A 25655-nucleotide genomic window follows, 5' to 3' on the forward strand; every position below is an offset into this window, starting at 1 on the left:
TCCCTGCTGCTCTAGGCAGCAACATCATATAGCCCTATACAAACCAGTTGTGCTTCTTCTCAACCCCATTTTAGTTGTTTTCACAGCTCCTTTCAGGCAGCAGCTCCAGAACTTCCCTCCTCTGATGGTTAAAATCCATCTTATTTTCAAGGCAAATTTCCTCACCAGTTGTTCTTGCACCAACATTGTTTTTGTGCTTAAAAAACCCTTTTCATCCTCCCTTGTGTATCTATCCCCACTTTATTTATACAGAGCAGTCATATCCCCTCTTGGCTTTCATTTATCTAGGTTAAACAAGCTTTTTAATCTCCTCCTTTAAGGCAGGCTCTCTGTTCGCCTAATCGCTCAATCCAAGGTTATTTCTGATACCTAGCTTTTCTGTAAGGTTCCTTGCTGCTTTGCCCAAACCGAGTGTAAAACAGCACAACCTATTGGCTGTTGCGTAATTTTGGGGTGAAGAAATGTGTCAACTATCAGATCCAGAAAAAAAGACATCAGGGTGCTGCTGTTAAAATTTGCATTTGTTCTCCACCTTATCTCTACGAAGCTAAAGTCTCCCATAATGACTTAGTTCCTGATAAAATTTCTCTTTAATAACAGTAATGACATCTTTACCCAGACCGAAAGCCAAGCCTGTGGAGCTACAGTAGATGTCTGTACTTCGGTCCTGGTGGAATATCTTGCACCAGCCTTCCAAAAACTATCTCAGTCCCAAATGATTCCACTTATTTATGCATGATTTATTTCTTCACGATCTACGGCAGCATTAAGATTACAACAGCATTCCCCAGGTTTACCTTTACATGTATGTATCCTGAGCAGTGCATACTTCCATTGGCAGTGTCCCAGTTATAATTGCTATTTCTATGGTGTTTCTATTATTCCTACAGTAGCCCTTTTCAGGTCCTGCCCAGTTGTTCTGGTTTTCCCATGTCCTCATTCAGGATCTGTACAAATTGTACTGACAAGACTCTTATTTCTCCCTGGACTCTCCCTCCTTCCCAGAGGGGTTAGGTATGCTTTTCCATCAGCTATGTTACCAATAACACTGCTATTTTCTGCCTGCTGCCCAACATCCTACCTTTACCTTTTCTATATTTGATCTTCCCTGTTTCATGTATTAAAATCAGGTGTAAAAGTTACATAAGCTTTTTCCAGTTAACTATCTGACAGCAGAGATAAAAGACAGGAAGTTTTCACATTTACACCATTCACAGATACATGCTGTATATGTTCCTTCATCTAGCTCTAGACATGTGTGTGTCTCCTCATTTCCATACTATTTGTAAGCCTCATGGCCTTTTCTGTGTTTATCTACTCAGTGCACCCCAGAGGTGAAAACATACCATTATCTCCACTGTACACAATGTGGAGTGGAGGCACAAGGGTGCAGATCAGATTCCAGAGGTCCTTGGTGCAATAGGGAATTTCTGGCTTCTAATTCATGCTCTGTGTTGTTGCCTTAGTGCTTCCCCACTGGAATGAACAAGCCCCTCAGCTCTCTGAAAAAACCCATCGTAATAAGGGAGGAAACATTGAACTTTTGGGGAAATGCAGAAAGCAGTTCAAGTCCTAAGTGAGTTTGGAATGGTCTTTCTTCTGTAAATGAAAGCAAATCCCTTTTGTTCCTTTCTTTGTTTCTTCTATAGCAGGACTGGCAGGAATTGAGAGAAGATTGTAAATGAAAAGAGAGTGGAGCAAGGCATGGTGCAAATGGGAGCCTGAATGAAATAAAAACTATGAAAAGACTTTGCCCAGACAAAGTTTTCCTGCAGCCTGTTGAAAAACAAGCACCTGAATGTTCAGGCTTTCCCCTGAACCTTCACCCCAAATACGAATACAATGCCTCTAAGCATCTTGCCTAAGAAATGTATCTGAACATTTCTGGTTTTATCCAGAATTGTATTCTGCTGCCTAGTCCTTGAAAGCCAAATTTCTAGGAGGTTTTGTTTTTCCATCTGTTGACATTAGTTAGAGGTTTCTTCAGATGCTCTTGTGTTTTGAAGTCCTGCCTTGGCATACTAGGAAGAGCTCAGAGACTGGCTTCTGCCCTGGCTGGAACAGGCAATTTGGAAGTTCATGGGAGTAGCTTGTACTTGTCCATACTACCTGTGTGGGTAAGGATTTTGTAAATGCTGAGACTGGGTGCTGGTCATTTGAACAGGCAGTTGCTTTTCCCAGTGTAGCATATAAGATATCCACTGAATGAGACTACCAACTCCCCTGTGTTATAAATATCTTACTGACCTGATAACATTGAAAGGAGCACAGGTAGAAGAATAAGGAAATACACTCTCCTGGTATAAATTGCAGCAAGAAGATTTAGGTTAGACATCAGGGAAAAAAAACCTTTTAATGGGAAGGATAGTTAAGCACTGGAATAGACTGCCCACGGAGACCGTGGGCTCTTTGTCAGTGTAAGGACAGGTTAGACAAACATCTGCCACAAATGGCTGTTACAAGCCTTAGCTCCCTTTGGGAGGAGAGAAAAGCCTCGGTTAAGAATTAGTTTCAGGGAACTAATATGATACACCTTTCATTAAAGATGTGCATTAACATACTGCAGAACACTTTTATTCTGGCTGCATTATACCGCGGTTAAGGCAATTTGCCAGCCTGCTGGAAGGCTTTCGGAAAGCTCTCACTTATTTTCCCCTTGCATAGTCAATCTTACCTTTTGTCTGCATGGGTTAGCTTATAAATTTAGGCAAACCAATAACATATATGATTAACTCTTTGTTCTACAATAGCTCTCACTTTCTTTCTTTGCAAAAGTATTGGACTTCTACTTCCAACAGCTTGTTATCCAAAGTAGGATCTCATATTTAAGGTAAAAGTTACCTGCTTCCCTCTCTCAACACCTCCAAATTTATCCCCAAACCAAAGTGACTTTCCTTTCTTGATAAGAAGAGATGTGGTAGAGACAGAGCAAGGGGAAGTTAAAGCGAAATTCTGGCTCTTAGGAGCCCTGCCCTGGCATACAGGAACATACCTAGCGACTGGAGACTGTGATTAGAAAGGGGGGTTTAAAGATCCCAAGCATGCTTACTGTTGCTGATTCTGTGACCCTCCAGGGCTCCTAGTGGGAGTTTGGATGACTAGACTCTGATCGGAGAACACCCAGTGGGTCTTGAAACTGCAGGGTGACAAATATGTAGGATGCCTGGGATGGTTTATTTTTCCTCTTTTTGCTGAGGCAAGAACTGAGCAAAACCTAAGTAATAACAGTTCACAAGCTGTTAATACCAAGTACCCTGAGACTTCAGAAGTGCCTTGCTCTGCTCTGCACAGCTTGGCAGGTTATATTCTTTAAGAGTAGGCATCATTACCTGGGCAAATCTGTGACATTTAATTCTGTTGTGGCTAACCTCTGTCCCCACAGTGAATTACTCCTTCCCTCTCACAGCAGACTATCTAGCATACGATGCACTTTTTTTTTTCTCTTGCGTTGTCGCCGTCCTCTGCACATGTGGTGTTTCTTATTATCCTTACTGTCCTTGCCCACATGTTGCTTAAGCCCGCTCTTCTTTAACTACACGCATACACATTTGACCCTTGCATGCATGAGCATGGAAAGAAGTCTGCCCCCTCTAAATTCACAAAGCTTTTCTGACTTTGCTTATTCATATCTGTACGTGTCTGCAGGTATATGGCATGCCTGATTGTCAGGGTTAGCTATGAAATGTAGTATTTGTATGTATTCTTGAGACACTCCATAGTTAATTTGAAAATTTAGGTCAGAACATTCCCTTACATCCTGTTCTTCTTCCTTTTCGGACAACTTAGAATTATTTTGTTAGGATAATAAGGAAAGGATGTGTACTACTATATCTGCCGGTTAGGTGCTTCAGTGTGCAGGAGGCTGTAGCAAGACTGTCATTGTTATCCTAATTTCATAATGTTGTCCGTGTAGTACAACACTGTGAAACGTGTCTGGCACACAGCCTTATGAACTCCCCTTTCTGTCCCAGAGAACTTCTGGGTAATTACGAGTTGGGTTTGCCTATCTGATCTAATTTATCACTTAGGGGTTTATATCGTGCCTATTACTGTGATGTCTAAGTGCTGCTGAGATGCTGCAAGATGTCTCTTTCATCAAGCACTTATTTCTATGATAAGTTAATGTTACTCACCTGAAGTCTGGGCTGTTCTGTGCAGCATCTTAATCACTGGTCCCTACTGAGCCCTGTGTGTGCAGTTATTCTGCTTGTCTGGTGGCCTCTCTGAACTGGTTTTGGGGATTTGAGCTCAGTTACTTGAGGGCTACACTTGCCATGCAGAAATGTCGGGCTCAGATGATGATAAATTGACCTGCTTGGTCAACAAGTGGGAAGTCCACGGCAGAGCAGACCCTGGGTGATCATGTGAGTATATGCTCTTTATTCCCTCAGAAATGCACTCTCCACATCCAGGCTTAGATATTAGCGTGAGTACAGACCATCTGCTGCCCTAGACAATACTACCTGTCTTTTGTGGACAAAAGGGGCCACCAGTTCCTGGGGCTCCCAGTCTGCCAGCTTTCACCTGCTGTTTGAAGTGCATTTAAAAATTAAAACAACTCCTCCCTGCCCACTCAAGTAACAAAACAAAAAAAAAAAAAAAAGAGAGAGAGAGAAAGAAGAAAACCAGCTGTGTACCCTGCTTGCTGGTCCAAACAGCGTGACTCTACAGGTGGAGGGAAAATTAGGGGCAAGCTCTCCTTGGCATATTTTGCCAACTGCTTGTCATAAGGGGCCTTGGGAAGGTAAGACCAGCTGCCTGGCCACTTCAGCCCCTTCTTACAAAACCCACTGCCTTGCCCTCACTGGGGTGCCGTGTTTACGCTGCAGGGATGGATGGGGAGGCTGCTGTCTCTGGGTGATTTCTTCTGCCTTTCTTCTCTCTCCACAAGGCCCCAGAGTGGATTTTTTCTTTCATGGCCAGATGAAGCGTTTGTTTGTTTGTTTTGAAGGTGACAAGTGTTTTATGTGAATTCTAGCAGCTCTCAAATGCCAAACCCCAGCTGGGCTTTGAGTTTCACAGAATAACCGCTGACACCTAATGAGCCTTTAATAAGTGCTTCTCACTCCCGTCCTGTCATTTAAATAAATAAATGACTGAAATTTGGGGGTGGTGGGAGGGGTGGAATGAAGCTTTTCTGTTTACCCACCAAGCAGGTACACCGCTAAGAGCAGTTGTGCAAGCTTCCCACACACCCACACTGCCTCTGCCATCACGTCAACGTGTCTCAGCCCTGGCCTGGAGGGCTTTCTTTGAGGATCGTGCAGGAAAGTTCCTCCTAAAAGCCCAGTTAGTTTCTTGGCCTCTCAGCTTCAGCTGCCAGCCAAGGTGCTAATTAGTGTCAACTGTGATGGGGGGGAATTGAGAACAAAGGCAAGACTTTGATAGTTGAAAGCATAGTTGATGTTCAGGTTTTTCTTTTCCTGGAGTTTTTTCAAGGAATGGTCTACCATGGGCAGTGGGTGTGCTACACATATCATCTCTTCAGGGACTGGAGTGGCTTCAAAACAGCTCTTATTTGTGGCAGTAGGTATAAGGCAACTGAGTCCCACCTCCCTTTTCTGACTACTGAAGATATGATCTCTGCTTAAGAAATGGAAAATGAAATGGTCTAAAATTGCAATATATCCTTATGGAAAAATAGCAAGATTAAAAAATCATAGATGCTCTTTGATTTTGTTTTTCATGTGTCAGAAACATAGAGCAATTCCTTGTTGCCAGCTAAGGTATGTAACCAAGTCATTGCGAAAGGACAAGAGTAGGTATTTCAGTAAGGCCTTAGCAGGAGATAGCAAGAACTACTGTTATCAAGCATCTCAGTGTAGTTCTTCTCCTGTGAAGACACTCCTGAAAATGCAGAACATCTCCCTCTTCAGTTGCCTGTCTCTTGGAAGAACTCAGTCCTGACTAGGAATGGGCAACCTTTTTCCAGAAGAACAAGTTATTTCTGGACAAAACCAAGTTTGGCTAAAATGAATCTGTTTGATGAATTTCACTGAAAACAAATGAAGACAAAAATTTGAAAAAATAAAGAAGTTCTGGTTTGACTTTTTCAAGTGAAGTATTCCAATTTATTTGTTTCAAAATCACATTTGTTTCAGCATTTGTATATATTTTTCCTCATTTATCAGGAAAAAAAAACATTTTTATTGTGGCTAGTAGGCTGAAGTCAACATTTCAGGAGACAACAAGCTCTGATCCTGTTGTTTGGCTGAGAAAGTTGAAAGACATCATGTCTGTTTGACCACGGTGATGGTATCGCCCTGGTCATCCGCTCACTCTCACAGAGGGTGAGACCGTCACAGAGATGAGACAACCCAGACATCTTTCTTATTCTCCACTTCCTGATGGTTTGAACCCACTTACTCAGAACCCTTCTCCCCAGAAATGTCCTCATCTTACATGAGCCGTGAGCTTGGGTACTCCAGAGTAGTCCTGCTGCCCAGGCCTGCAGGAGCTGTGGTGAACGCAGAGGGATGGGGCAACTAGAAGTCTATCTTCTGTGGTTTGTGTCTCCACAGGTGGGGAAATGGAAGGAAAAAAAGTTGCAGATGAAGTATTACGTGTGGCCCCGCTTTGAGCTGTATCCTGACTCTGAGGAACGCGAGGACGATCACCTGAGTATCGTGACCTTGGAAGAGGCACCGTTCGTTATTGTGGAGAACGTGGACCCCCTAAGTGGCACCTGCATGAGGAACACGGTCCCTTGCCAAAAACGCATAGTGACCGAGTATGCACCCCTGGGTTTTTGTCCTCCTATTGGGCTCTCCCTTCTCAGCAGAATGTAGAGAGTCTGTTGGGCCAATACCATCATACTCTGATAATCCTGTTTAGACAAGTCACCTTGGTTTGCCCAGCCTGGCCTGTGTCCATTCATGACTGGCCCCTTTGGGCAAATCATCATGGTGTGTCCCTTAACCCTCCGGCACAGATAGCACAAGTGAAATTCTCCACATTATATTGTGGGAGGGGGAGTGCATACTGGCAACAGAAGGGAATTAAGGGAATTTTCCCCAGTCTTTTAACCCATTATTGTTGTGACGGTTCAGGAACAAAACCGATGAGGAGCCAGATTACATGAAGAAATGTTGCAAGGGGTTCTGCATTGACATCCTCAAGAAAATCTCAAAGTCTGTCAAGTTCACCTATGACCTCTACTTGGTGACTAATGGCAAGCATGGGAAAAAGATCAATGGGACATGGAATGGAATGATTGGAGAGGTCAGCAGCAGAGGGAGGGCATGGTGGGCTTCATCCCTGGGCTGGGTGACATGGGTCAGGTCTGGTCTCCCATCATTATTGGGCCCCTGCCTGGGGCAGGGACAGAGGTGACTCTATAGAAATGATTGGCCTGGATTCTTTCTGGGCATTGGGTGAATTAATCTGCTCTGACACACTAGCCATGACTACCTTCAACAATTAATTATTATTCTCTATAGTGTCACAAATTTAGCCTTCACAGTCAAAGAAAGAGGGTGATATCCATGCACCAGAGAGGCTGCAACCTAGATGATGCTTAGATCGTATATAAGGTGCATAAAGATTGAAATAAGACTTTGCAGTGTTAGAGGGAGGAGAAAGCAAGGACAGAAAAATGAGATAAGATGTCTTCTCAGTGGATGATGTGTTTATCCTAAGACCTCTGTGGATTTATTTTTTGTACACATACCAGCTTTGAGGGAAGATTAATGTCTATAGATTTCCTGAAAGAAAAAGGTGTCCTGATGAAAGATTAGAAAGGAGGGACGATAGAAACAATATAAGGAATGGGATTACAGGAGTAAAAGGACTGTGTGGAAAGGCAGGAAGGTGAGAAGGGGCTTGGCTGTGGTGCTTGAGAGGTGCCTCGGGTCTGTGTGTGATCTCTTCCTTTCCTTCCTCCAGGTTGTCACCAAACGGGCCTATATGGCTGTGGGATCCCTCACCATTAATGAGGAGCGTTCAGAAGTGGTGGATTTCTCTGTGCCCTTCATTGAGACGGGAATCAGTGTCATGGTGTCACGTAGCAATGGAACTGTCTCACCTTCTGCCTTCTTAGGTATCATTTTAATCTAAAATTAAAACTTCACCCAGTGTTCATCAAAAATTAGGTGAAGGTTGCTTGTGATTCTTAGCCTGAAAGTTCCTTTTTGGGAGTGCCTGTGGGACAGGTGTATAAAAATAAACTGTGATGTTTTAGTTCTAAATCCCAAGCAAGCAAAATCCAGGCAAATGGAAACAGGCACTGCCTAGGAGTTCCAAGGCTTTTCTCAGCAATTGTATGCCTAATCCCAGCAAAGAAGGGGCTCACTCAGAGTTGTCACCTACTCTGCAGCATGTGGTTTCCCACTGACTCAACTAATAGTATGGTCAAGGAGTGTAGGCCAGAAGAAAATTGATTCAAACCTTATAGCTGGTGTGCCATAGTACTTAGTGATAACAATCAGCAATAAATTGATTGCACTCTGAGAGGCATTATTTGTAAAGAAGGTATTAACTTGACCCTCCCTTGACAGAGCAACTGGTAGAAGTTAGAGATCTAATAGAACTTTTCAAGAAGAGTTGAGCCATCAGTTCTGTGCTGACACTGTGTCTTCCAATAAAGTGATTGATTTCTAATGTCCTTTGGTGGTGGAAGGTGATCAGAGAATGCAGAAATGATACTGCATTTCCCCAAGACATCCATGTCTTCCTAGTATCTACTATTTGGCTTTCTGAAATGCTTTATGATGCAGCAAACACAGTATATGAGTTATATAATTACTGTCTGCTCTCTGCCAGCATCCTGAGAACATTTACAAACAGAAATAACTTTATATAGGTAAAGAAATTTTTCCAAACCTCTTTAAGTAGGAGTTTCATGACTACTCACTCTTCAGGAGTTTTTACTTTTAGCCGAGTCCACCAATATTGCTGGGGTATCTCAAAGCAACGATAAAGTTGACTCCAAAATTTTGAATTGCAGTTTAACTGAGGTTGCAATATTGGCTACAGTCTGTAGTAAAGTTCTAAATTTCTCTGATCTGGTTCAGTCCCATCTTATCAGTTCAGGCTTGGAGAAGGAGAAGACCTGGCAGAGACCAAACACTTGCAGAATGTGAATGCTAACGTTTCTAGAATGAGCCAGTGTTCCCATTGCTACAGGAATGGAATAGCTGAAAAAACTACTATCATTATGGCTGAACCTCAGAAATTTGGAGATGCTCTTTGGCTCAATAGCATCTTGAAAGTTGGATGCTTGTCTGAAACTCTGCCAGTTCTGCTTGATTTTCCCCACTCTGTCCAGATGGTGCTGGAGGACTTCCTGGGAACAATTTTTTATCAATGCATTTTATTTTATCAATGCATGCCACAATGGCTGCATGTGGTTCCAGATGGAGCCATGTGTCAGAAATGTAACAGTAAGGAGGAATGCAGTCAGTACAGAGACTGAAACAACACTTCTCCCAATTCAAGAAGTTTTTCAGATTCTGGTTGAAGGCTTTATTGTAACTTCTGTTTTTCCTCAGCCCTGTTTGCCCCACACTCTCACTGGGGTGCTCTGGAGAGAAAAGGAGGTGAGGGAGGGGTGAGGTGGTGTATCAGGTCTTTCACCATGGTTTTCTCTTCCTCTCCAGAGCCTTTCAGTGCTGACGTATGGGTGATGATGTTTGTGATGCTGCTTATCATCTCTGCGGTGGCCGTCTTCGTCTTTGAGTACTTCAGCCCTGTGGGCTATAATCGGTGCCTTGCTGATGGCAGAGGTAAGGGAAGTCCCTCCTTGCCATAATGCTCTCTCGCTTCCAATCCTGGCTCCTTTGTTGGGGTGTTTCCTTTACCTTGAACACGATATGGATCTAGCCTGCTCTGAGCTCTGTGTTCAGACTAAAGAGGGCAGGGATGGAGGCGGAAAAAAGGCTCTGAAGAGAGCAGATGTGTATAATGGATAATTTGCTTGGCTCGGGAGACGAAGCTGTGTTGCCTTTCATCTCTAAAGCATGCACCAGCTCCAACTTGTTTCTCATTGAGGGAAAATGGGTCCTGGTAGCCAATGCTGGCAGTGGCTATGGTGCTGCGCTCTCTGACGCAATCAGAGGGCTCAGCACTGTCAATCCATCCTTCAGTGCTATGTCTCCCCGGAGAGCAAGCCGCTCTGCCAGCCTCCCAGCATAGTGCTATGTCCTCCAGACTCCACATCTGTCACCTGGGCACATCCCTCCCCCCTCGGCTGTCTGGCTTGCTAAGGCCAACTGAGAAAGTGTGAAGCTCATTTTCCTGGGAGTGGGTGATGGATTATTTTGCAAGGGCAGCAGGAAAAATGGGAACAAGTGAGTGACCCATCTCTGTGGTTCTGATCTTCAGAAGGCAGCCTGATGAGTTAAAGGGAGGATGGACAGACAGCCTAAGAGACAGCCTTTTTTGCCTTATTGGCATGAAAACAATTAGCAAGTTGGGCCTTCTGTCATCTCAATATCTTCACCCCCTGATGAATCAGCCCTTCAGACCTTTCTGGGTTTATTGGTCCCGTCAGAATAGTGGCAGAGAGACAGTTATTGGAAAATGACTTGTTTGCTCCCCGGTCTAGTGCTTTGAGTGAATTTATGCCGTCAAGTTGGAGAGGAGTGGAAAAAAAAGGGGTTAATGACAGTGCAGGCAGAACCACATATATGGGGAAGTGGAGAACTTCTCTCTTAACATGGAGCTGTGGAGGGCCTTTATGGCAACTGATTGTAACCACATGGAGCTGTGGACACAAGTAAATACTGCCAAACCTGGGTATCTCTGGAGAGTGGAACTGGAAGCAGTTCTTAGTACAGGTATGCAGTTGTGCAGTTATTAAGTTAGCTGAACTGCAGCTGCAAGTATCAATATTTCTGAGTAATTATGCACAGTACTGCATGATCAGGCAGATATTATCCCTGACAGATGTAACATAAAGATGTAGAAATCTGCTGCAGAGACTGCAGTGCTTATTTGGTAGTGAATGCTCTAGCTAATGTTACTTTGGCTGCCATTGAACTAGTCTATGATGGTATACCCCTGCCTCCCACACCTCCATTTTCTCTTTACGGACACCAAGATTTTCTCTCCAGGGTCAGGTGGGCATGCCCTGATCTAGCCCCTAAATGATGTTGGGTTGGTTTGGGGGCACTCAAAGTTGGAGAGCTCAGAAGGATTCCAGGTCCCTGGTTTAGATTGGAGCTTCCCATTGCTGTCTTAGTTTGTGGCTGACAGAGTAACTGTGAAAGCACATGGGGCAATCAGTGGAGAGAGGAAGGCTTTAGGAGGGAACTTGTCAAGATTTTTTATGCCTTACAGTTCCCACTGATGATTTTCAGGCCTTGCACCTCTGTGTCTTAGGGCATGTTACATAGAGAGGGATATAAAGCTACCACTCCAGCATGTAAAAAGACAAGGACTGGCAAACCATGTTTCTTATACCAACTTTGTCTCCCTGGCATCTAGAGGCTCCAGTTTTGCCAGGTGATGATTCTGCTTTGAACTTGGTGTGCAGTTCCCAGGGTGCAGAATGAGCCCCTTGCACCTTACACAGTGCTTTCAGATGATTTATGTTATTCGCTGCTCAGGGGTTTGGAGAGGAGTGTCAAAACTTTCTTCCCTCTTGTTCCTCTGCTGGAGCCAACCCTAACCACAGGCAGCAGCACTAGGCACTGGTTAGCCTACCCAAGGGAGGAGTTAAAACATGGGATGCTAACCCAAAAAGGTTGCCGAGCTGGGTTGGCACCAGAGGGCTTTTGTCCTAAGAGAGTCTTCTCGGTGTCTGAAGCAGGATCCTTGGAGTAATCGCATCTGCAGTCTCCCTGACAGCTCCTCTTGTGCTCAGATTGAACAAATTTTGGTTTGGGTTCCCACCAATGGAATCAGCATATGCCGGAGATATGAGGCTGCTGGGAGACAGGCAAGATTTCACAAGTTTTCAGGCCTAGTGCTTCATGAGCACACATGGCTTTGGGGTATGAGTCAGCTTCCATGCTGAAAAGTGAATAAGGGGAAACTAGCAGCTTTTAAAACACTGGATCTGCTCCTGGACTGTCTGGGGCAGGGCTGCTGATTTTCCTGAGCTAGACCAAAGTGTATATCATTGTTACGTACCTTAGACACTGAACATGGGGAGAGGGAGCTGTGTTCTTCTCTGGCTTGTGTGTCTTAAACAGACTGGGTCATGAAACCCTCTTGCAGAGGTATTTGTAGAGCCCTGTTATTTCAGATGGTGCTCTTCCTTGCACCTGTACAAGTACAGTGAAGGCCATGTTTTGCACAGGTGTATGCTGGGAGTTCAAGGACAACATCACTGTTGAATAGCTAGAAATGAGGATAGAATTTTTCTGAGCAAACTCTATTTCTGGTGACAACACTTGAACCAAAATGGAATGTTTACACTTTTAGATATTCCAATCAGGTACAAAAAAAGCCCTTGTATAAGGTTTCAGTGGAAATCTTTGAGACAGAATAAATATGGAAGCTTGAGGATGTTTTAAAAAAACTATTTTTCAGGGTTGCTCTTTGCTGAGATATGGTGTCATGAACATAGGGGAGCCCAGCTGTGGACATTCATCTCACATATGGGAATAGATACTGCTCTTAACTCTGAAGTCAAGATGCATATGTGAATAGAAATGCAGACCATTTACTGAGATGCTCACTGTGGGATCATGTTTCTCAATCACTCTAGAGCCAGGAGGTCCCTCTTTCACCATTGGCAAAGCTATCTGGTTGCTGTGGGGGCTGGTGTTCAACAACTCTGTGCCAGTGCAGAATCCCAAGGGTACCACTAGCAAGATCATGGTGTCAGTGTGGGCCTTCTTCGCTGTCATCTTTCTGGCCAGCTACACTGCCAACCTGGCTGCCTTCATGATCCAAGAGGAGTACGTGGACCAGGTGTCTGGCTTGAGCGACAAAAAGGTAATGGATCCAGTCAAACCCCCAAAGCAGCCTTTTCCACAGAAGAGGCTGCTCTACCCTCTCTTCTCTGCTTTTACTGGGAAAGTGTTCAGTTTTTTTCAGAGCTTTAGTCCCTAGTTTAACTAGCACAACTGCTCTTTGTTGGTATTCAGTTGCATTTTTACATGTTTTAAGCACTTCAGGAATGAATTAGAAACAGAACTGAACTGTGCTTGCATGATCCCAAACCACACCTTGACTGTCAGCAAGAAATGAATTAATGGAGCTTTGGAGACGATGTGTATAATGGCTGTAACCTGTTTTTTCAGGATGAAATAATTTGTCTCTGTGAGAATGCTGGCCATTAGGCTAGCAAATATGATCTGTTAGTTTATTCTGGGGACAAGTTCTGCCCACAGGGGTAAATCAGCATGGCTTTGATGATTTACTAGTGCTTGCATTTGAAATTATACTGTCATTTTTTCAAGGCCTTTGGAAGCTTAGCACAAGAAATTGTTTCCTGTTCGGAGTGTGTTTCGCTGCCTTGTTTACATGCACTGCATTTTGTCCTCACAGAGCATTTGCTTTTGCTGGGCTCTGCACACTGAGGATTTTGAGGAGATTGCTCGTGCATGCAGGGTAGCACTGTTTGGTTCATGAGGGTCTGAAGCTTTACACACTGCTTTATTTTTGTTTTGCGGCAAGGTTCATCACAAGGAATTGAGGGTTGTGAGGCTCGATTGCCCATGCTGAATTTGTTACTTAATCACTGGGGCTGCTTAAGGGGTCATGCCATTGCAGGGCAACCAAATAGCAATAGGTCGCACACACTGCTATCGGGGATAGCAGCAAGAAGAGGACTGCAAGTGTCAGCTGCTGGACTGATATAGTTACTGTCTCTTGTGTCCCCCACGATAGTCTAGAAATAAATTGTGGCCAGGCCCCCTGTGTATACAGTGTCCTGTGCAGCAGGCTGGAAATTCTGTGGTGGATTAATTTTTAAGAGTTTTTTTCCCCTTTTGTTGTTTTTTCCTGGAATGAAATATGACACAGAATAATGCAATCCGTGCAGAAGTGCTCCTATTATTTGTTTTAATTTCAACCTCAATTTGTTTCACGCTGTCTCCACATTTGCAGTGCGCTGTGTTGAGGAGGGGGTGGAGGGGAGGATGCTCTTCTGCCAGGTGGAGGTTATTGCAGAGACTCCTTAGAAGCTGTGGACTACCTTAGACTGAAAGACTGTTCAAAACCAGCCAGCCCTATCAGAGTTAACATTAGTTTGTCATCATTAAGTTTTCAACTGTCTGAGCTAAATGGGGTAGTTCATACCTGTGATCTATTGTTTCAGGCTGTGCCTAGGCTCATGGAGAGAGCCACGCTTTCATTCTCATGTTTTTCAAGATATTCTTCATACCTGCAGAGATATGTGCATGAAATATCAATTGAAAGCGGTAACTCCTAGAACTCCACAGAGCCTTCATATACAAGTTTCTGGGCCTATTTTAGTTGATTGCACTGTAGGGCCGCCTGTGTGTATTGAACTGAGGTCATTTTCTTCTACTTTTCTTTGCCAACATACCTGTGTTTGCTTTTGCTATCCTAAAGCATATGCGCTTTGTTTCATGGGGAAGAGAAGGGCCACAGTACATACTCAGATCATTGTGGTATGCCTCAAACACAGCTGCTAGTGAAAGTACAACATTAGGGTAAAATTACAATCTACCAGAGCATCTGGAATCAGATGAAAATTGGCTGGTAAGAAACTGAAGGCCAACTGCTGCCTCTGGAGAATAAAGACAGGTGGGACTAACTCCATCCAAAGGATGCGAGTGAATGAGCTTGATCTACTGGGCTTATGGATTTCCACTCTCTGAACATGCAGAGAGCCCTGCAGAATTTGAGAGCAGCCATCCAGGCATCTGTCATGCTGCTTCAAGATGCCCTGGTTTGGGAGGAATTCACTCTTCTGAGTCTCCTCTTTTCCCTCTTCCAAAGCCCGCATACTGCTTGCAACTCACTCGGCCCCTTGATGCACTGCTTGGCCGGGATGCAGGGTGCAGCCACGTCCAGGGCAGATGGAGGGGTGCTGGGCTCTACCTCCCTTTTCCTGCCTGCTTAAATTAGCCAGTTCAGACTTTCAAAGTAGGCGGTCACTGACCAATGCCAGGTGGCCAAGAGGAATGACCATAGCTTCCAGTCTCTTTTATCTCCAGTGTGTGATCTGGTGTCCACAGCAGAAGTGAGGCAGATCAACCTCCTGGCCCGCTGCATCAGCTGGCAAGGGCAGCTGTGTCCAGCACAAGGAGTCAGCAGAGGATGTAATCCAAGCCGATAGGCAAAGGGCTAGTTATTTTAAGGGATGTTGTTCCTACTCGGCTAGACCCAGATCTGCTTGCAAACGTCTTTGTAGCATGACAGTACCGGGGGAAGGTGTCCCACTGGCTCTGTACAGCAGCCAAAATGCCAGATGCACTCACAAAATCCATTACTGTGCCTGGTTGGGGAACGCTTGTCAAGGTCAGGCTGGCTACACCCCGCAACAGCCACCCCGAGGGTCTCCTTGGACCCTCTTCCTTGGGCCTTGCCTGGGAAGAGCCGCTCTGAGAGATGCCTGTGGCTGCTGACCTGCCGCTTCCCCAGAAAAGCGGGCTGAAACGCTCCAGATGCCTAAGGACTTGGATGGTCTCTTGGCTGTGCCCCAGCATTTACTTCCTAATGACCTGCAAGAGAGCAGCTAACGTCGTGTCCCCGCTGTGCTGTGTGGGTGCTCGAGCAGGCCTGTCTGAGCTGGGCTGGAGCAGATACCTCTGTGCCAGGGCAGTAGGTTGGACCGAGGGTGGCTGGAGGCTCCCGGCACTGAGCTTGGTGACCTCTGCCACTCTCTCTCTGGCCCGGGTGGTGCTCACCCTGCTAAGTGTCACCCCTCTGCGCTCAGCTGGCCCGAAACTGGTGCCAGAGCTGACCCGGGAACCCACCTCACGATGGCTGTTACTTCCCCCGTGTTAACCCTTGCAGCTGCTAGATCATACATCAAGCTGCAGCTCTTGACTCTGGTGCGGCCGTGGGCAGTTTGGGGGAGGAGGAGCCCGCTCCTCCCTGAGAGCAGCACTGGCCCTGCGAGTCCTGCAGGCGAAGAGCTGCCCCGACAGCATCTCCCTTCCAGCTCCCTGTGCTCGCGGCGGGCTGGATCGCTCTCCTCCGGCACAGATGCCACACCAGCGCCCGCCACCTCCGCCCGTCCACCTTCTGCAGCGGAGCAGCTGGATGCGGTCCTGGCAGGGGCAGAGCCGTACTGGCCGGGTCGGCTCCCCAGCAGGAGCTCTGCCTGCCCCTTGGCAGCAGTGCCGGCAAGCCCAGCTGGAGCATCCTTGCCTGTGCCGCCGGGCTGCGTCCATCTGGGGTCCGTGTGGGGGGCTGCCACGGCCCCGACGCCCTGCGAAAGCCCTGCTGGTAAGACGGCCTGTCGCAGAATACTGCAGTCAGCTCCCGGGTCTGGATTTCATCTGTCTGTAATCAGGAGGTATAACCCAATTTCCAATAACGGGAGAGCTTCAGACACATTAGAGAAACAAGTGCCTGCGGTATTTCGGTCTGACGAAGGCAATAAATACAGGAAAGATTATAGAAAATGAACTAATGTGTGAAATAATCTAATAGCTACACGTAATTTCCATTCATGTACAGTAGTAATAGAATAAAAGCAAATGTGGACAGCCAGCAGGGCATTTAAATAAAATAATTTAGAATGCAGTAGGTTAATAATAATAAAAAAAACAGTATCCATGCCTATAAATTAGTTGGAAATGCCAAAGAAGCTAATAAAGTATCAAAATGGTAATTTTGTAATTGACATAAAAAGGAGAGAAATGGATTTCTGCATGCCTGCAAATTAATATAGATTGCTGAAATTTCACACGCATTTGACTTATTTGCTTTTTAAGATGTTAATGAAATGTTGAGACAAAGGGCCTGTTTCTCTGCAGCATAGGTCAGCTATTTTTTTCAATAGATATGCCTTTTTTTCCAAAAAATTAAATTTTTGAGTTAAATATTTGGCCAATATTTTTACTGAAAAAACATCTGGAAAGAGCATAAGGCGGCAGAGGGAAATTCTGATATTTGCCAAAGTAGCTCATTTTAGTATACTTGAAACAAAATACTTTGTTTGATATTTCTGACATGTGTTTTTGACTTGCCATTTTCTAAAGGCACTACTCATAAAATTGACCTACATTTAAAAAAAAAAAAGGAAAATAAAGATTTTTTTCTGTAACAAAGGAAAGGGACAGAAGGAGATAATTGGAAGACAAACCAACACATGTTATTCCGAGGTAAATGAAACATTTCAGGTTGATACAAAGCAAAAGTCTCACTGAAAAACCTGCAAAAAAGGATCTGCTGTATTTCTGCAGTAATAGATGCTTGGCCATGAAACTGAAAAATGAATTATTTCCCACATTGTACTCTGCGGCACATTAAATCTGAATTATACAAGGATCCCAGATATGCAGAACACTTAAGCATGTGCTTAACTTTGTGCTCATGAGTGGTGACATTAACGTCAATGGGCTATTATTCACATGATTGAAGTTAAATGCTTTTCTGAGCTTGCAGCTTTTGTACAACAAATACCTGTTCTGGACAAGTCCAGGAAAAACGCAGAGCGGGTATATCTGTCAGCTAGAAACTTTCCCAGGGGACCAAAAATGGGGGTCAGTCTTGTACCTTCTAAGGTCTGTAAGGGGAAGATATTGTCTAACTGGATGGCTTGGAGGCCGTACAAATCTTCTGTGGGACTGCGCATTTGCTATCAACAGACACTTGTGATACTTTCAGACATTTCTGCACGATACAAAGGAAGTTCTATGTGGTGGTGTCCAAAAGCAGGAAACATGCAGTCCTTTCAACAGCAGTATGATTTTTATTGTCAGGAGACCTTTGTGGAGATATGAGTTGACTCGACAGAAGTAAGACCATGCCACTTCCAGCTCTGTTCTCTTGTGATAAATCAGAACCTTTTTTAAAATGCATAGAGTCCGATGCACCTTACTTGACCAAAAAACAAAAAGTAAGGAAGTCCCCTAAACCTTACGTCAGGGGATAGAGTTGAATTTCTTTCCACAGTGCTTCTCTAGGGGGACATTTTCCTGTAAATAAGTTGAACTGTGTTCAGTCTTTTGCTTGAATATGAGCTTTATAGATAACGTTAGTGGTACCAACTGGTGCTTAATATAACAAACACTGGTTCACAGTGAAGTGTAGAAAACTCAGAGCTCTGATAGTCTGAAATTTTGTGCCTTAAAATCTGATGATTTCTCTGCACCTCTTTGTAAATCATCAGTTACTATAGTATGAACTATTTACAAATACTACATAGTGCAGTATATATCTGTGTAATTAAATATTATGCTAAAGTCTTCTTATTAATAAATAGCTATTAAAATAGCTACAGCATATCGTATGTTAGTAATAGATCTTTCTAACTGGTGCCTTACATTTATTGTGTACATAAATATGATCTCAGATAATTTTTTGCAGTTGTAGATGGGTACATTTATCGTACATTTAGTCATTCTGCACTCTTTGGATTGGCACGGTTTTTATGCTTTCTGAGATCCTTGGAACAAACCTCTGTGCCTGTGTGCTAAAAAGTGATTCAGTAGTTTTAAGGCTATAAATGTTTAAAGTCAGTGGGTTTTCAAGCATGCTTTTTCTTCCCTTGCTTCAGTCCTACTTTCTTTGTCATTCTCCCTCTTTTTTTAAGCTCAGCGCTGCGTAGTGCAGAGTAGCGAGGAGGCTGCGATATGCTTTAGCCTTGACTCCGTCTCTCAGGATTCTCTCTTTTCTGTTGATCTGGAGGGATTTAATGGCAGCAAAAAACTTGTAATGGGACTCTTCAGGATTAGTGCCAGTTAAAATGCAGTTTAGTTGGGAACTTAAGCAGGTAAGATACAAGGGGAGGGGATACTCAGAGTCAGGCTGTAGGCTTAATTCATTCTTGCTGGAAAGGGAGAAATGCAACCCCTTGGGCTTTGCTGGCCGCACGGGTGGGAGTTGCTGGCTGAGGGATGCTATGGAGCCGTGGCATGGTCCTCCGCTTGCAGCTTTTGCATTCCCCCTGCCGCGCCATCCTGGCCTTTCCCAGGCCTTGGCCACCACTGACTCTTCATCTTCCTTTTAACCGGCTCTTGGAGCTAACCCTTTGGAGGCTCTGGGCAAACTTGGTTGCTTCTGTGCTAATTGTTTGGCAGTCTGGAAAAAGCCGTCTTCGGAGACTTACGTAAGAGGGGGAGGGAGGGGGGAGCAAAGGATTGTCCTGCTTCTCGCGTCAGTATAAGTCAGCGGAGAGGGAAGCAATGAATATTTTTATTTATTATTTATATGGCGCCATAAATGTACTTGGCACTCTGCAGTCAAATAAAAGACAACAGCCCTGCCACCAGGATTTGGCAACCTGAGAGATGAGAGCTGGCCTCCTTCATCTGAATGATCAGGGCTGAATTGCTGGTGGGGAGGATGAGACCTACAGGATTAAAAAAAAATACAGCAGCCCCCCGCCTCCCTGCCCTTTCATTGCTTATGGCTAGTGAGTGTGACATTTGAAGTTATATGTATACACATATACTCGATAAATATTTGGCAGGTTGTATCTTCCCAGGCATTTTTACTTCACCTGGTGGAAAGGAGCCCTGCTTCTCGCAGGCCTTTGGCTGTTCAAGGTCAAACTTCCCCTGAGTCTTGATGGCCCAGCAGGCTTGCTTGCTTCAGGTGTACCTGCTCCAGTGCCCCAGGACTCACAAAGGAGTGATACAGCTTTCATTCCTCTGCTGTCATCTGCTTGCAGATGGGAGGCAGCTTTCTGCAGAAGGCTAAATGAAGGCATTATCTCCCACCTCTGGGATGGTGCTGGGATGCCCCAGCTGCCCTGCCTTGAGTGTCCTCCTTTTTGCTTTGCCTCCCAGTCTACAGAGGTGCTTAAGAAATTGCACTAATGTGATGACTAGGCTTTCCTAATTACTTGGATGAAAATTCTGACCCCAGTGAAGTCTTCAGGAGGTTTGCCAGACTTGCACAGGGTTTCACTCTGCTGCCCAGTGGTTGGTACCCACGTACAAGGTGCTGAAGCAGGTTGGCTACTATTAGTGCTCAGAAGATAGGAGGCTTTGACCTGCCTTTCTTAGTGAAAATGGATGAAAAATGGAATTGCTCCCCCACCAAACCACATCCTCTGATTTTCTCAGAGTGTTTCATAATTTGTTAACCAGCTGTCTCATGTGCAAACAAAGCAGATTTCAAACTCCTCTGTACTTAGCTGCCACCTCTCCTCTCAAGGTCTTTTTCATCAGTTAATTTTCTCCCTCTGAATGAATATCTACACTTCTAATGATACTAACATGAGTGTACTAACCAGCATCTTTCTGCCTCACTAATTTCTGTTTTGTGCTTGCCTGGGATTATTCAGTAGGTGCCTTTTGCCCCATTGTGTTTAGCTTCCAAGGAAGCTGACTTCCAAGGATGGAACACATGGCATGATTTGATACTGGGATAAACAAATGATCTCCATCCTCTACATGCATGCAAGCAAAAGTTAAGGGTGCTGTAGCTAAGATCCCATAGCCCACTCAATTGCAACAGATATGACTGTGCTTATCTGATACCACACCTACTAACACTAGGGCTGTGCAAGGAGCTTTCGTCTCTGAGTGGTGAAGCTCGGTGACTCCACTACAGATCTTGTTCTCTGGTCAAGCTTGAGGGACACCTAACAGTGTGACTGACTTGAAGCCTATAGCCTGCCAAATGTGTCCCGAGGAAGTTTTAAAGCCTTAGGGTTACCTTTTGGGTGGAGAAGCTGCACAGAGTCTGCATAACGCTCACACACTTGGCAGACCCAGAAGACACCTGATGTTGGTGGTGGGTGGACTCTGTGGAGTGGCCCCACAGGCCTGGTGTATTGCTGATGCCTGGGCTAGCAGAAAGGCAGCGTGGTCCCAGCATGCGCCTGTTGGTCTGGCTATGGAAGACGTGGGACCCCTGAAATGCCATCTGGAACAACGCTGCGCTGCCCAAGGTTTTCGGTCTTCTGCTCCGCGCAGAAGCGGCACAGAGCAGATCTGCACATAGCAATCCAGCTTGCAAAGAGGCTGCACAATCCTACTGTGTTCATTGCTCTGTCAATAACTGCATGTGATGGCAGCTTCTTCCACCAATTGGATCTCTGCTTTCATCTCAGTTATTTTACAAGGGCAACTATTTTTAAAGTTGCTATATTTGAACTCCTTTCTTTTGCTTTCACCTGCCCCCCCTCACCTCTGCATTGTTCCTAGGTTGCTCTGTTCCCTTCCCTGACCCACACGTGCCCCTATTTCACCACCAGACATTCATAGATATTTTTCTTCTTGTTTGTGGGTCTGACCCACCCTACATCTTCCTTTAAAAGTGACTTTAATCCAATTCTTTGCCAACTTCGCTGCAGTCAGCTGCACTAACTGATAACTCCTTTCTCAGACTTATCTAGAGGAATTCATGGGTGAAAGCACTATGCAAACCAAGACCAGAGAATATGAAACATCACTGGCTATTGAATAATAAGATAATCCACAAAGTCAAAGTCTGAGGGAGCACAAGGTATTTTTATGCCCTCTCAAAACTGACTTATATTGGATTTGACGCTGTTCTTTCCCCCCTTTTTTTTCGTTCTTTTTTGTTTATAAATCCAGGCATGTATTGTTTGACTGGTGAAGATAAGAAACTGTTTTTTTGCCACTGCAATTTTAGGGCTGTGACTGGGCCCAACAATCAGGAACAGTTGATGTGGCAACTGGATTCTGAGCTGTGAGGAGTCCCAGCCACTGCTGAGGAGGTGGTGGGTGATATTGTGAGGGAATGCAGAAGAGAGGAAATCGGAGCTAGGGTAAAAGGAGTATCTGAAAACTTGTAGTCACTTAGAAATGGCTGTGAGCTCCACCTTGGGAGTACAAAATGTCTGTAATGTCAAAACTAGGTGACTGTGCAGAGGGGAAAGGGACGCTTTAGGAATGAAGCTTGAGAAGTATCTGTACAAGAGATTCATGAGTAACAGAGGAATGAGCAGCATAGTCTTTTTAGTGTGCTCTCCTCACAGATTATTGCACCAGTGCTATGATTTAGGTTTGCAGTATGATTTTCTGCCTACGTTGTTGGGCTGGCACACCCCTAGCTGGGGTGCTATTGTAGCAATGTAAAAGTGCCCACCATACCAATAGAGCAGGCTCCACTCTGGTAATCTGTAGAGCACTCCCTCTACCACAACAGATGATGGGGCACAGTTGTGTGGATGTGCCTACGTGCACCATCAAGCTGGACAAAGAAAAGAATACAGTAAAAGCCCTGAAGATGATTCTGGCAGTGATGACTGACATTCCAGAAACAGACTGGTCACCACCTGAATGCAGATCAGGACAGAGGTAACAGCTTCGAAGAACTTGCAAGCTGCAGATGACAAGACTAAAGGACAGAGAGAAATGGATATAACATAGAGAGGCACTGAGGAGAGAAGAACTTTCCAGTAGTAAAGCCCTGGCACAGGTTGTTCAGGGAATGGGGGAGTCTCCAGCACCAGCCATCTTCCACAGCAGGCTGAGTGAAGAGCTGTCAGGAATGATGATGTCTAGGAGAGACCCACTGGAGAGAAAGGGGCAGAGCAGACATCTTCTCAGAGCCAGATCCAGGTTTGTGATTCTGTGGCATTGTTCATGGTGCAGCTTGGGGACAAAAATGACATGTTTTGGGGGTATGGAAAGGACAAGCCTCCTCTCTTGGAGAGTCATCCATTAGCTGTGAAGCAGTTCATTTCCTGGCTGAAACAGAGGATACAGAAGCAAGGCAGCTAGGGCGAGGCATGTTGCTGTGGACACGCGTGGTCTATCAAGACTTAAGTGTAGGCTTATCAAGACTTAAGAGTTAGACCTGAAAACCACTGACCCAGTCTTTAATTTTTAACAAGTTCTGGATGAAGCTCCTGTGAAAACAGCCTGAATGGATTCTCAGGCAATGAAGAAAGGTACAAGCTGACTGCAGTGACACACAGCTGAACCAGAGCAAGAGGGGACAATTAAGGATGTTTGGGAAATGCAGAGAGGTTGTGCTAAAATTATGCACTTGAGCATGGACTTTGCTTTTCTAGCCTGATGTCACTAAATCTTATGTTGCAGCTCACTAATAAATGCCATCTTTTTTGGAGATGTTTGGCCTGTGCCACAACAGCTATCTGCTGTTTGTATGGCTGCCAAAAGAGTAGGCAGAGTGCTGCTTACAGGTGCCTGTGCAAAAGGTTGTGACTGATGCCCTGATGGGCAAGTCCAGGAGAGTGGTGGGCACTCTGGGCTGTCAGCTCCCCATAGTGGCTGGCTCCCTGTACTTTTGGGAGAAACTGCCCGAGGGCCAAATGGTCCAGTGGCTAGATTCCGCTGTACAAATGTAGATGTCTAGAGCCAATTTAGGTGCCCTGGAGTATCCATAATACTGGCTGGCAAATCTGACACAGGGGCTATGAGACACCTGCTCCCAGGGTGAAATTCCCTGAGGCATCTCAACTTGGCACTTAACACTTGGGCAAATGTACTGAACCCAGAGTATCTAACATGGGCTCAAGCTCTTTTGGGCTTGCAGCTAGCAGAGGAGCTGAACCTGGGGACCTTATTTTGGTGGGTCTGAGCTGCGGAGCTTCCTGTGGTAGAAAATGTAAACTGGAGGGTCTGGGCCTTGCAAAGTGAAAGAAGCCCTCCCAGAGAAGCTGTGTAAAGGTAAGGCACTACACACATACACACAACACACTCGCACCAAGTTTTGCCAGCTCATTATGTTATCCAGCAGGGGATTTTTTTTTTTTAAAGCAATGTAAAAGTAGATCGACTGATAAAAAAGAGCCTTTTTTGTTGTGAGAGCTTGCTGAGTTTGGGAAACTGCTTTCAATGCTATTGGCAAACACTTTACAGTGTAAACAGGGCCTACATCAGGCAGATAAATAAGTGCAGATGCGCTTTTCTGTAGGAACCATTTGGTGGTAGACAATATATTGAAAAAAAATTCTCATCAAATTAATTGTGGCCAATTAGACATAACCCTTCCCCTCATCCCTGAATCCCCTCAAATCGCGGCAGCCTGAATGGGAAGAGCTCCTATCACCTGTTTCATTATGCAGATTGATATTCGAACATCTGAGAACAATGCTGCTTTCTGCACGGCAGGGCTCCAAATTGCTAATGAAACAGCTCTGCCAGACAAGTCACTAAAACCCGCTCTCGCTGCTGCTGCCGACAGCTCTCGTGGCGAGTTGTGGGGGGGAGTGGGAAAGGGGCTCTCCACTCTGAAAGTGCTAATAGCCCCCAGCCTGTGTGTTTATCGCTTTCCAGAGCAGGAAGATTTCTGCTTTCTGACTCTGAGAGGTTACTTTCCCAAAGCCGTGGTCCGATTTGGACTTAGTGGTTCTCGATTTCAATTTGTGGAGTGAGGGGTTGAAGAGGCGGGCAGCCGCTGGGCTCTGAACACAGACGTCTCATGTCCCAAAGCTACCCCAGCCCTTCAGGCACGCTTGGTGTCTGCTTCCCACCCCCATCTCTAGCATCTGCCTCCCCCACACCTTTGATGTGAAGCCAGCTCTGTAAAGGGTTTCTCTCATGGGCGAGAGCGTGTCCCATCACCTTGGGTACCAGGGGAGCATCTCACGACCGAGGCCCCACGCTGAGCGAGCGGGAGGCTGCAGGTGGGTACATCTCTGCCCGGGGCTCTTCGGGCTCAGGCTGAGCCCTGCGGGCTCCCTCCCGGCAGTCACCCCTCGAGGTGGGTAGAGCTGGGCAGCAGGACAGGGCTCCTGCTGCAGGGACGTGTGAGCAGGGGCTCCTAAAACGCGGACCCTCTACAGCCCTGTTTGTCTCTCCCTGTGACTCTCTGCAGCTGGGCTTGCGCAGCAACCGGTGCAGTTGCTCGTCTTCCCCTCCCCTGTTATCAGCACGGTTTTTTGCCACAGCCTCGCAGGGCTCCTCTTTGCAGATGCCTGGGGTGGAGTGGTAGTGTGACTTAGGGCTCTGGTAGGAGAAACATTTCCATGAAATGACGGGAGAGTTCTCTCATTAATCTGAGTTCTGACCCTTTCTGTCAATATCTGTGGTTAATTCCTTTGTTGATATTGACCGAGGCATTGAGATTACCTCTGCACAGGCTGCCTCCATGTAATCAGCGCCGCATCGTGCCTCAACTCCCGTCTCATGTCTCTCAGACTCCTAGACCAGCCTGCCACAATGCCCTGCTTCCCTGGGGCTGACTCTTCTGACCCAGGCCCACTCTCCCAGCCCTTGGGAGAGGCCAAACAAGTGGCTTTCCTTACTGAACTCTGACAACAGTGTCAATTAACTTTCCTCCTTATGGATCTTCTCCAGTTCCTCCACACACGTTCCTCCACTGTGTTGCCAGGAGAGGACACACTCCTTCCCCATCTGTCCCATGTATTTTCTGGGAAGACTTGTATGTCTTCTTGCTCCTTCAGGGTGGAAGCGAGCTCAGAAAGATGCAGCAGGTTTTGGCTCTGGAGAGCTCTTTGGAGATCACTCCATCCCTGGTCTGAGCTGTGCCCACCTACTACTGAGCAACAAACATGGGGATTTTTCAGCTGCCATCTCCTGCCAGAAAGCTGCATGCACATACCACTATTGCTTCTTAAATGTGGAGAAGTTAGGTGCTTGTGTCTGGCTCCATGGACTGTGGAGTCAGCTGGGCATCAATTGCTTTTGGCTTTGCAAACACCAAACCAGGTGGCT

General features: G+C 45.6%; 1 protein-coding gene across 5 annotated transcripts in view; it reads left to right on the plus strand.

The window, feature by feature from the left end:
- GRIN2B (glutamate ionotropic receptor NMDA type subunit 2B) overlaps positions 1–25655 on the plus strand; it is a 207213-nt gene that overhangs the window by 169255 nt on the left and 12303 nt on the right. For all 5 annotated transcript variants that reach the window (XM_030002910.2, XM_030002912.2, XM_030002911.2 and 2 more), the window contains 5 exons: positions 6522–6730; positions 7050–7221; positions 7885–8038; positions 9597–9722; positions 12653–12882. In XM_030002910.2, coding sequence (XP_029858770.1) covers positions 6522–6730; positions 7050–7221; positions 7885–8038; positions 9597–9722; positions 12653–12882 — 891 coding nt within the window. The remainder of the gene's footprint in view (positions 1–6521; positions 6731–7049; positions 7222–7884; positions 8039–9596; positions 9723–12652; positions 12883–25655) is intronic.

The sequence above is a fragment of the Aquila chrysaetos genome, chromosome 26 (genome assembly GCF_900496995.4).
Source record: "Aquila chrysaetos chrysaetos chromosome 26, bAquChr1.4, whole genome shotgun sequence".
Taxonomy (NCBI): Eukaryota; Metazoa; Chordata; class Aves; order Accipitriformes; family Accipitridae; genus Aquila; species Aquila chrysaetos.